We start from the raw sequence: 12,236 nt of genomic DNA on the forward strand, positions 1-12,236 counted from the left end.
GCTTTGAAAGTCATGAGTAAAAATCAACATTCAAAACTTACTTCCACTATAAAATTATCAGAATACCAATACCAGCTGAATTACCATACAGATTCCTTCTTGTTAGCTCAGTTGTGCAAACTTCCATTCCAGTAGTCCAATTAGATTTCAGTATCAGAATTTTGACAGCATTTTACTGCAGTGCCAATCTACAATGAACCTGACATGCCAGTTGTATTTTAGAAAGACAGGGTAAAAAGAAGATGCCATTGAGGACTTGGTCAAACTCACACCTTCATCAGTAAACTTCCATGCTGCCGTTGTATCTTATTTAATCTTTCACTGCAAACAGTGTTCTTTTTTTGTTCCAGGACAATCTTAAATTCTCTAGTAGGGTTTTCCAGTTTCAGTAATTTAATTTCAGGAGAATATATGAAAAGTTGATGCTGTACCACAAAGTTAAGATATGTCTTGTCTTCCTCTGTAGACCATATAATGTTTTCGTAGATGTCATGGTCTTCATCTGGTAACACTCTTCTATGATTTAAAAACACCCTTCCTCTTCCTAAACCACAATGTCCTGCTACTGATTTCCAAAATGATCAAACATAAAAAGAACCCTTCCCCTTTTCTTGCAAATGATTAATTTATAATGAATAATTCCTGCCAAGATGTAATTCATTGGCTAAAGCTTCTACCAAGTTATGACAGATGAAGGGCCGCCATCAAAATGTATTACTGTTATTATTACAACCCCTTCTAGTTGTGATGAATTGTGTTCATCAGGTTGCACTTGCGTGCCAAAGGGTCAAACCTTTTTAATCAAAGGGATTTGATGAATTAAGTATTTCTCCATATTGACAAGTTTTTCATAACAGATGATGGTTTTGTTTGAGAAGTTATGGAGCTATATTTGAATGGCCATATCTAAGCAAGAAAAGATTAATCCTCTAGTTATAACTAAGTGACACATATTTGGGTTTTTTCCTTTTAAGGTCCCGGATTAAAAAAAAACAAAAAAAACAATGGCAAACTATCTACTGTTTTCGTTCAGCATATGACTTCAACAGAATTAGTTGTTAGTTATCGTCAGGTTGTGTGCTATGAATGAGAGCCTAAGTGACACCGGTTTATCAAAACTGTACTGTGCCGTGACAGTGTTATGATAGACTACACTTGTCAAAAAATTAAACAGCCCCATGTAAATGTCTTCATTTCTGATGGAACCGGCTTCGTTTCTGATGGAACCGGCTTCGTTTCTGAGGGAACCGGCTTCGTTTCTGATGGAACAGGCTTCGTTTCTGATGGAACCGGCTTCGTTTCTGATGGAACCGGCTTCGTTTCTGATGGAACCGGCTTCGTTTCTGATGGAACAGGCTTCGTTTCTGATGGAACAGGCTTCGTTTCTGATGTAACTGGTTTAATTTCTTGCCAGAGTCCCCAGGTTGTTCTTGATTTCTTAGAAAGTTTAAAAGTTCCTCAATTTTTTCCAGGTCTGATTTTGGTGAATTCTCCTCTATTTTACTGTCCATTTCACCAACGAGTCCTTCTGTTACATGAAGCCAGGAACTCCTATGAGAAACACAAGAGACATGTGTTGAATCACATAGTTAAGTAGTGATGCAGTCATTACTTCTGAGCCAATGGAATTGTCCTTGATACATATATATATATATATGCATTCAATAAAACACATCATTTCCAATTTATTTAATAAAACTGTGCATGAAAATTAAACTGTCTGTCAGCTTTTTAGGAGAGCAAATCTAAGTAGTTATCTGTGGTACTGCAGGTAAATGTTAAAAAACAATAAAAAAGCAATAAAAAGGTGTTTACATTTTAACTGCAGACATACTTATTCCCACTGCTGGCATACAAGATGTCTTAACCCAGGTCTGTGTCCTGTGTCACTATCCGAAAGTATGTTATTATTTTTGATGGTTTTTATAATCGGTTTAGTATTACTCCAGTCACTTACCATTCAGCAAGCTTCAGCTCATACATCTCTCTCTGCTCCCTCCTCTTTCTCTCTCGAAGGGTTACGCCAACAGCCTTCTGCACTGCCATCATCAGCACTCCAGCTGGAAGACTACAGGGCACAGTCAGGACAGAGAAGTAGGTCAGACACTCCAGCAGCCAGCTTTCATATGTGCTCAGTTTTAAAACATACTCTGCCAGTGGAAAAGACACGCTGCTTGAAGAGACAAGACAGAGACCAGAAAAGATGTGGTTTCACTGTAATGATTGTGCAGACTGGCTTAGATAGTGCAGGAGTAAAAGTGAAGGTGACTTTGGCAGAGGAGAGACTGAAAAACTAATTCTCTTTAAATCTGTTCAGCTTTTGCAGTCATTAGGGTCTGGTCTGCAGGTGTACCAAAGCTTCTGTATGCCAATGTAGGGTCAACTTTAATGATTTGATTTAAAACATTTTTGTGTAACAAAACTCATTGAATTGAATGACCTTCTGCTGAATGACTTTGACTCAATGCGTGGAAAAGGATTAAAGCTGTGTTTAAAATCTTGTTTAACAGATAAATAAAGATCAAATCCACAAGGATCAGGAAAATGAAATGAAAGTTAAACAAAAGCTTATGAAAGCCCACAAACATATTTGAGCAAGTCACTATGTCATTGACATAGTACATATGCATTCCCTACACAGTCTATCAGTTTCAAAAGGAAGCAGAGTATGTTTAGTTAGTGCCCCTCCAGTTTAAGTTGACAATGAACACTTTGGCACAGATTAAACCTTTTCAGCATCACATACTGGCTGTTTATATATCTGCAGCTGCTGTTTCCCGGATTTTGCCCTTCTGCGTTGCAGATGGGCTACTTTGAACAGATTGCCCTGAAGATGAGGACTTGATTGCCTCAAAACATCCGCAGACAAGGGCTTCATTTGTTGGCTGGGGGCAGGAGATTTGGCTCCACACTTCAGGGGCTGGAGTCCAGCTGTGGCCAGAGGGGACAGGGAGAGCAGCTGGCAGCCAGGAAGCTAACAGCTATTCTTTTCTCTGGGAAGGTACCTGTGAGTGGCAGCGTGTTTGAGGCAGTGTGCACTTGTGCCGAGATATGAGGAGTAGGATCCAGAACACCTGGAGTCTGAACCCCACGTTGTTTAAATAAGTCTCTTCTTACTTTAAGAACTTTACAGTTGTTCCCTTTTGAACAAACAGGGGAACTAATCATGTTGAGCTACTAGTAATCTATGAAAAAAAAAAAAAAAAAACTGAATTGCCCTAGTACTGCTCTGATAGCTGTGCCAGCTAACAGGCCACCTAACCACAGGTTTACTCTAAACAATCCCCCTATAATGGCTACAAATAATAATAATAATAATATTACTGATAGCATCACATAACAAACTACTAGCAGACACAAACTCTGTAACACAAAGTACTGATGGCAATAAAAGCTGAATCATTGTTAATTAGTCTCACTCCCTAGAAAAACTGTATAATAGTTTATGATTTCAATAAGATTTTTCTAATAATGCATGCTATAACATGTCGTGACATTTGCCTTGATCTGTGACAGATGCTAAATGGAAAATAATGTATATGTTCAAAAGCAATGGCGCCACAAACTGGTTTAATAGAAGAAAATATCAAGTGTGTACACTGTAAAAAGAATTGCGTGCACACAGGTAATGTATCTGTTACTAAGCATCTTCCAATTAAGTTTTCAATAGCAATCAATGTTGGAGATGTTTGTGTCTAGTTATGTGGAGAGCTTAATATTCAAAGTCCTGCCATATGAGATCATAAAGACCCTATTATAAAAATTACATGAATGTAAATACAGTAAAGTATTCTCACCTCCTGCTGCAGAGTAGTGGCTAAGCACCTATTTATCTCTGTACACACACAGGCCAGTGCTCACAGTACTGAAATGAAAAAGGAAACTGAATTATATCCCTAATCTAGAGGTCTACCACATTTACAAATATTTGTAACTGCAGTAAACATAACTGTGCATTTACACTTAGTGACTGTGCCAAATTCACAAAGAACCACAATGTATGGAATTAAATCACACAATGGAATGTGCATCTAACGTTCAGAAGTTGTGTAACTGAACTCTGCAGTACAATGTTAAAAACAATAAATGCTTTAATCTTTAGTGAGGAGAATGTACTAAAACAAACTGTTCAGGCAACAACAAAGGATATAAATACCATACTGAATTAATTTAGTGCCAGATCTCTCTCGAGTTTAATCCCCATTAGCACTCATTTTGGAATATCTAATGTCATCTCAGGTAAGGTGGTGTGGGATTGTGAAACCAGAGATAAATGTTTAGTGAATTGTTAAAGGTTTAACAGGTTTACTAAACTGAGTAGATATCCGATATAACTACTTGCAGGGGTCCATATGTAAAGATATTGTATCTCAAAGGGAGTCATTATACTTGCTTTATAAACGTCTGTGAATTATAAATGAACAATGTCAGGTGCATCAGTGTGTTTAAAACACCAAAGTACGGTGCTGCACGTTTACAGTACTACACAAAGAAAATCAGTGAAAATGATTGCAAAACAAAGCACTGTAATACAGTACTGGGCAATTTACAAAACTTCCCGTACTTTCTAACTCTGTGCCAAAGTCACCTGACACGTGCGTGATAACCCGAGACAGAAACAACAGGAACGTACGTCACAAACACAGGCTGGCGACTGAATCCATTGTGCCCTGCTAAGATTGAATTTACTGTTTTAGATCTATAATAAAATGTGCACTGATCCGTTTTCATCAGCACCGTTCAGTTGGCAGCAGCGTGTGTGAATGAAACACGCCAGAGGTCCATCGGTTAATATAGGGCTCGTATCCTACAGGATTGGATATGCCAGTCTCTACTGTATGTTTTCATCCTTCTTGACAATGGTTTTGATAAATGGTTGAATTTTACGAGCGCAACCTTCATAACCTATTTACTTGAACAATGTGACAAAAGCAGCCACCCTCCAACTCCAATGCCAGCCGTAGCGTATGAACCCTCGGATTGCAGCGTTGTGTGCCGACCTCTAATAAAACAGCACACACTTACGAGCAGTATATCTAACGGTGCTATACGCATATCGTTTGCAATTTGTATTTGTAAAACATTACTTTGACAGGAGGATCAGTTTGGCAAATGTGTCTATTTCAAAAAGGTCAGTATTTGCTGGAGAGTGTGTGGCAGCAGCTTGGCAAAATTACTTTTATATTGATCTTCAAAAGTGTATTTGCTCTTGACCTTCAGAATAAGAATAGCCTACAGTTAATAAATAAGAAGCCATTATCTCAAAGTATATGGTATTTAGCATATGGAAACCAAATTACTGCAATGTATCAGCCATATTATGTGACATATCAAAGTCTAAGGTTCCTTTATTAAATCAGCCGAACTCACCAGAGCCTCTACACGGTGCCGGAACACCTCTGCCTGGCTCTGCTGGATAAACCGTTTTCTGGCAGCTCTTGCAGCTGGTAACCTGCTGTGCATCATCCCTACTGCAGCTGCCATTACTGCACTCTTTGCAATGTTGGTGACCTCCTCTGAATAAGTCTGCATATCACTTTGAAACAAATTACAAACACGGTTTATAAATATACACATATCTCTCACCAAGGATTTAAACAACACACATAGGATTATCATGACTCCATATTCACTGGGACAGTTCAGGCTTTTTAACTTACACCCTGATGCATTCTGGTAAGTGTAGTCCTGAACATGTAGTTATAGGGTAAGAGACATGACTTAAATCACTAGCATGTAGAATAGCTTGTCATACAGTTTCATCAAAAACATACAATTGGTGCCCATGATGCCTTCAGTGAATCAGCCAATTTGCAACTGTTTACTTATATTTCAGCTTCTATAGAATTATTCTCTTAAGTCCCAATATTGATTTAAATTGAGTTTTTCATTTATAAATTACACACTGCTGGTGTTAAATGAGATGGGTCCACTTAATTTTAGATTCAATCACCAAAAACACTACCATGGGCAATTTATATAAAAAAGGGAGGATGTTTATGATGAGAATTAAGATTAAATTGTAGTATTAATTATAACGATTGAATCCCAGATCTGCTAAATACGAGTTAAAAAGAACTGCTATCACCAAAATCAACTCAAACTGAAAAATAATAAGTACTACATGTTGTAACAAAGGGGATGAATTAGTTTAGGGTTACAAATTCCATGCTTTACCATGTAGCTTTCTGCAGTGTTATGACATGCAGACTACCTCAACATCAGAATCCCAAACACATAACTATTATCTTTGCACGAAAATGTAATGCATTTCTTTAAAGTTCTGGAAATGTTTAACCCACAATATTAAAATGAATGTTTAAGAGTGTTGCTATGTCTAATTGAATGAAAGGGGGTTTAAAAAATGCATAAACATCAATGCATACAGATTTCCTGCTATCTACTGTACCATTTCAAAAAGTATATAAACACAAAATTTAAAAAAAAAAAGAAAAAAAAAACCCATTATGTTTTATTGCATAAACATTAACATCTAAGGGAATAAACAACCAAACAACTGTTGCTACCAAACGTCAGTTGTAAGAATGGCCTAATTGGGCACACAAAATTGTCTATTTCATACTTGTCTGTTGCCCCCATATCCCCATCCCCCATTTTGTCTACAATGATCCTGGACCTGAAGGAGTAGCCAGAACAATTTGAAAAGAAAAGCTGGCACAACCCACCTCGACCAGACTGTAATGCATCTGTTCTAGCGCCAACAACATGTTTTACAGACTGGTCCAAACCAGTAGGGTTGTTCTCTGGGACAGCTCTCCTTCAGAGAAGAAAATAACCTTTGGGCTAAACTAAAAGATGGTCCCGCTTATTTTCAAAACAGAAAAATAATCTAGTTATTCCCAATGACTTCTGGATGCCTTGTGAATTTTACACATGCTTCTAAAAACACGACTATACTGGCATGCGGTTATGTTTGACAATACATGACTGATAATAACCATTACTAATAACGCTTACTAAAGCACCACAGATGTAGTATTATACAAAATATATAGGTTGTTTAGTTTATAGTTTATTCACCTTGTGCTTGCAGGGCAAGCACCGGTACATGAACACAGAACGTAACTATACAAAATATATACATTGTTACAAGACATATTCTACGGAGCCCGGGAGGAGACATGAGAGAAAAAAATGTATCTCTTGTGCACAAGTCTTACTATCTCTTGGCCATGAGATATGTATTTTCTCTCTCTCATGCCCCTCCTGGGCTCCATATATTTCTATAAACATACAAATATGTTCTGCAATAAAACATATTTAAAAGAAGAAAATGTAATTATCCCAATCAAATAAACAAAACACACTGTAAAATGGATTACATTAGCCAAAAGACACCAAACACATCACACTCCCTAAAACCAACACAAATAATGTAGGCTGTGTTTGTTTTAAAACACGTTCTTTTATTAAAAACTTAAAAATTAAAAAGTTATTTGAATACAAATTATGGAGAAAAAAAAATAAAGTCCATAATTTCTACTTGATGGAAATCTGACATTTTTTTTGACAATTAAACTAGTTGTTCTTTATTAATGTTCACCTTAATAGAGCACTAAATTTAGTTTATTGAGTAAAGTGTTGATAAAAAAAAAAAAACAGCATTCTTACTGTACCTTTGATATGACTGCAATTAAAACACTTTCCTGTTAAAACACACGGCAATGCATTTTAATAAGGTACATTTGCAGTAGTACGTTTCAGCTTCACAGTAGTGCTGGTGTATGTACCAACCTGTTAGCGAAAATCCAAACTGGCTAGTCTGAAATCAACAGATTCAATTTTGTGCAATGTGCATATACTCTTTTTTTCTGAAAATTCACAAATTTAAGCAATGGTATACTTAAGTTAGTTCCACTGCACAGATTGACAGAAGAATCAATTAAAGCCAGTGACAACTAACACCTCTTTGCAGTCAGACATCACCTTAAGCTTAAACAAAAAGATAAGACTTGGTCAATGGTGAATCCTACAAAAATATTAAAATGCTAGAGAATAGAACAATCACTTTTGTTTAACATTTTTAAAAAAGCTCTTGAACAAGATCACAGTTCTGTCTTTCCCTGTTCTCGCATGATCTGGATGTAGTTATTCATCTTTTTCGGTTGATATGTGAGGAGTTTGGAGTATTCTGTCAGCAGTTTCTCCCAATAGCAAGTAACATCTTCTATACGTAAATTATCTAATATAAATTGGTGCCCCCTGTTGGAAAACAAAAGAAAATGCACCGTATTAAAATAACCCCTGTTGCCAGTGCACAGAGGGATTTAGTCTCTTACAATAGCCTGTTTTAAGGTATGTGTGCTTACATTACTGTATATACAATAACATTCCAATAACGTTAATTTGCAAACAGAGATTTAACATAGGGATATAAAAGATACTCAGGATTCTGTTTGAAGTCAGAATCCTATGTATCAGAAGCCAGAAATCGGGAGTGATTGTTCCCCATTTTTACAATCTTACCTCCTGGCTATTTCTTGTGCAATGTTATCATTTTCTTTTACAAACTGGAGCAGCTCCCTGGAAAACATTGAAATTAAGTTAACGGAAAAGCACTTCTGTTCTATCTGAGTAACATCAGTAGCTGCTTTACACCACCTTCAATAGCTTACAAATTTCTATTACGAAAGGGCACATAATTGTATTATTAGTTCACAACACTTAACCAACTCAGTACAGTGTCACTACTGCTTGTTAAGAAACTCAATTCCTCATGCCCACCTATCCTAATGACACTTTTACTAATCATAATCCAGGCTGTAACATTACTATTATCATTATAATAAAGAAATCTTTTTACCCGAGATCAGAAAGATCTTGTTTCACAGGTATGTAATGGACCCACGGTTTCAGCTGTGGGTAGAAGAATTCAAGCCACTCCTCTCCCACGTGGAAAACCAGCGAGCCACACAGAAAGAGATGTTTCAACCGGAAACTGGCAGCCACACCTCGGAAATTAAACAGGTACCTTAAAAAAAAACCAAGAACTATCCTATTACAATGTTTTGCAGTTCTGGTTTGATTTAAAGTTCCTACACATAAATGTCATTTAAAATCAACGTCTATAAAGTGAAATGGAGTATCACTGCATGTCTTACTTGTATTTGCAGTGGTCTACTAATGGGACTTCTTTGGCTGGAGGCCTTCCAAGTGTGTCCTGACAAAGTAAGAAAAAAAAAAAAGTCCTTTATCTGAGCAATCCCACAGCAGCTCTGTTTTGTTCTTTTAGCTTTTATACACTTACAGAAATTTCATTTTACAAAAATAAATAAAAACAACATTCCTATCTTTAGTACAGAACACTACAGCAAAACGATACAGCCCAGGAACACACCAAACAAAGACTGTTTTGGCAGAGTTTTCACAACAATTACTTTAGCTTTTATCTCCGCGGCTGAATCAATATCCAATATAGACCGCCACAACCTCCATTTCCCTGCTGCTTGATGCAGTACGATATTCAACAGAAAAGCAATATACAAGATTGTTTTTGTACAAGAAAGCACAAATATTATACCTTCTCTGACTTCCAGGCTTGGTTTTTAGTGTACTCAGCATCCACCAGTTCTGGATCCTCTCTTGATAACAGAATAAGGGGGTCTCTCTCTGCACTAGTTCTGTATCGAGAAAATAGATAAATAAATATCAGAACCAAAGCACAATCCCTAACGTTTAAATAAATACAATAGTTTGACAGAATATAATCTGTACGCAAGAGAGACAATTATTTCCAGTTAAATATGCTATTCGTTAACTTGATAGATTAAAGTTACACATATATAAAGAAACTAACCTTGATCCTCTGAAAAATCCCTTGGGGAGCTTCTTCCCCCAAGGCCAATTTCCTGCAGATCTGATACGGAAAATAAATACAATTAAGAATACAATTTAAGAATCAGAAAGAAACACAGAAAAAGAAAGAGAGCCAACACACATGGTAAAGTAACATCATGGGCATACAGACATTCACATACAAAACAGAAGCATTTACAGTCTCCAGTGAAACGCTTATTTTTTAAATGAGGCAATAACATTGTATTTGTTCTCCTACTTTTCCAGATCAACTCTCATGAGATCCCAACGTCCTAAACCAGTGGGGTAGATTGGCCACACTGCGGGGCCTCCTTCCCAAAATGTCCATGCTGGATACATGATATCTTGGTATTCAGATGTCTGTAAATATAACATATTATATACTTTTTATTTGTTTATTTTTTTTAATTTACATTTTAAACAGAATAACAGTCTTTGTTCCACCGATTTTCAGAACTTCTTTAAAGCCTCTATAGCAAATGGGGCTTAATACACACATTCTACAGCCACAACACATGCTTTCATTGAAGACTGCTTGAAAATCAGAATGCTGTGGGGGGAGTTTGATAGGGCAGTCTCCTTTTCTGATTCTGAACTGGCTACCTCCTAGTTTATTGCACAGGTGCTCACACGTCCATTTTAACATGTTTTCAGCATCGTTACACTTTTCACCTTGCTAAAAGAGAAGACTGGCTGGATCGGGTGCATCCATTTGGGCACTTGTGGATAATCCCGGACATTGACCACAAGCTCTGTATCAGGCAACCTGTCAATCACCTCCAAAATAAAGTGCTCCACTCCGCTACACCTAGGTAGAAAGAGAACACAACAAATGTACATATACAAGGAAGCATTGCGAATGCAAAACTTAGCTGTTTAATTTCAATTACACATGCGCAAGAAGTTGCCTTATAAAAAAAAAAATACATATCCTTTTCTGTGCTCATGGTAAGCTGCCTGTATAGTCACAGAAAAAAAGGAAATGTCTGTCTAAGCAGACAAAGTTATTATTGTGTTATTAAAAAAGTAGATTTGTTCCTTATTTCACTAGCTGTATAAATAAGCCAAATGCCTTAAGCTTTCACTGGTGCAATGTAATAAAGACGACCAGTAGCACTTTCTTTTGCAGAGTCTGGTATAGTACCCTTCTTACCTGGCTGGAAACATGCAGTTATTCTGCCGGTACAGTTTGTTCTTGATAACTTGGTAGTGTGTACCAACCCCGCGATTAACAGTGTCCCAAAGCAAAGCCTGAGAGACGCCCCCTCGGAAAGGCAAGAGGTCATTCTCCAAAACTCTACAGGAATCAAGCACACAAAACGAAGAGAGATAATTTCTGGGACAACTACAGTACTTGTATTTTAAAATGTATATGCATTTCAACTTTAAAGAACCAATCACATACCTGTAATAGCAGGTACAGTTGCGTTGTTCACAGAGCTGATAGTTCTGAAAACCTTCGGTGATTTTATTAATGTATGTCTTCCACGTCGCATCTAGAAAATCAGAGATGGTGATAAGGCAGAATTACATCATAAATGTAGTTGTTTGTTAATAATGGTTTCTTCCAAGCACTCGTGGCTGTTATTTCCAAACAATACTTACATTTTTTAAATAAAAGTATTGTATTTGCATACTGTGCAAACAAGCTATTGTGTGGACAAACCGTATACGAAAAATAGCCAGGCACATTCCATGTGGAAACAGACATCCCAACCCGTACAATATAGTATGAGTGAATCTGTACTAGTTTCACAGACCCGATTAGCACTAATCTTGGACTACTCCGTGTTAATTTGGGTAAATTAATTCAAGATTACAGCTTTAAAAGATAGAGAAATAAGTGTTGGCAATAATATACGGGAAATTATTTTGTTACACGTTCGTTAAAATTATTTTACGAAATCTGAAAATCGGAACTGCGTTTCAGAGGTCGTAACCAGCACAATGAATGAAAAAGCGTGTTACTGCAATCATCGCATGCCGAGAGTGCAATATTGTTTCATTGTAACATGAACACCCTGAAAAATGTGTTACCTGACTCGCTGAAATCAACCTCGAAAATCTCAACCACCAAAATAACCATCAGGAACTTTACAGCATCCATACTTACTTGATCATATAGTTACGGCTGCCCGAATCTACCAGCACCTAGTAAGGTCTGGAAAGTCCCCGCCCCCACATGGCATCTGCCTGGACTCCAAAGGTAAAACTGTCATGCCCCGAACAGTCATGGCTGCTTGTTTCAATTCTCTACAAAAGATTTGATATTCGCGTTTTGTAGCCTACCTGTTTCAATAATAATAATAATAATAATAATAATAATAATAATAATAATAATAATAATAATACCTGTAAACCGTTTAGATAGATAAGAGTTTATAATCGAATTCGGTTGC

The 12,236-nt window shown here is 36.9% G+C and overlaps 2 protein-coding genes across 2 annotated transcripts; both read right to left on the reverse strand.

Moving 5' to 3' along the window:
• Nucleotides 1–1,190: 1,190 nt before the first annotated feature.
• timmdc1 (translocase of inner mitochondrial membrane domain containing 1) lies at nucleotides 1,191–6,615 on the reverse strand. Its single transcript, XM_041259987.1, has 7 exons — nucleotides 6,584–6,615; nucleotides 5,371–5,536; nucleotides 4,914–5,002; nucleotides 3,828–3,865; nucleotides 3,218–3,296; nucleotides 1,958–2,068; nucleotides 1,191–1,551 (listed from the first exon to the last, which is right to left on the reverse strand). The coding sequence occupies exons 1-7, from the start codon at nucleotides 6,613–6,615 to the stop codon at nucleotides 1,191–1,193; spliced, it is 876 nt and encodes a 291-aa protein (XP_041115921.1).
• A 410-nt stretch (nucleotides 6,616–7,025) lies between these two features.
• Nucleotides 7,026–11,944, reverse strand: LOC121320912 (protein O-glucosyltransferase 1-like). The gene is made up of 11 exons (XM_041259691.1): nucleotides 11,875–11,944; nucleotides 11,243–11,333; nucleotides 10,991–11,134; nucleotides 10,510–10,645; nucleotides 10,076–10,197; nucleotides 9,818–9,877; nucleotides 9,542–9,641; nucleotides 9,123–9,181; nucleotides 8,825–8,992; nucleotides 8,488–8,544; nucleotides 7,026–8,223 (listed from the first exon to the last, which is right to left on the reverse strand). The coding sequence occupies exons 1-11, from the start codon at nucleotides 11,942–11,944 to the stop codon at nucleotides 8,067–8,069; spliced, it is 1,164 nt and encodes a 387-aa protein (XP_041115625.1). The 3' UTR covers nucleotides 7,026–8,066.
• Nucleotides 11,945–12,236: the final 292 nt, after the last annotated feature.

This window comes from Polyodon spathula, chromosome 9 (assembly GCF_017654505.1).
Source record: "Polyodon spathula isolate WHYD16114869_AA chromosome 9, ASM1765450v1, whole genome shotgun sequence".
Taxonomy (NCBI): Eukaryota; Metazoa; Chordata; class Actinopteri; order Acipenseriformes; family Polyodontidae; genus Polyodon; species Polyodon spathula.

Excerpts from the sequence above, each read along its gene's own strand:
- timmdc1 (XM_041259987.1), bottom strand. The coding sequence starts at position 6,615 with ATGGGGGATGGGGATATGGGGGCAACAGACAA. Across the intron at positions 3,866-4,913 it reads GCTTTTGTCACATTGTTCAA|TACTGTGAGCACTGGCCTGT; the intron begins GTAAATAGGTTA and ends TTTTCATTTCAG. Across the intron at positions 2,069-3,217 it reads GCTATCAGAGCAGTACTAGG|TCTTCCAGCTGGAGTGCTGA; the intron begins GCAATTCAGTTT and ends TGTGCCCTGTAG.
- LOC121320912 (XM_041259691.1), bottom strand. The coding sequence starts at position 11,944 with ATGGATGCTGTAAAGTTCCTGATGGTTATTTTGGTGGTTGAGATTTTC. Across the intron at positions 11,334-11,874 it reads GGTTGATTTCAGCGAGTCAG|ATGCGACGTGGAAGACATAC; the intron begins GTAACACATTTT and ends CTGATTTTCTAG. Across the intron at positions 9,642-9,817 it reads GGATTTTTCAGAGGATCAAG|AACTAGTGCAGAGAGAGACC; the intron begins GTTAGTTTCTTT and ends TTCTCGATACAG.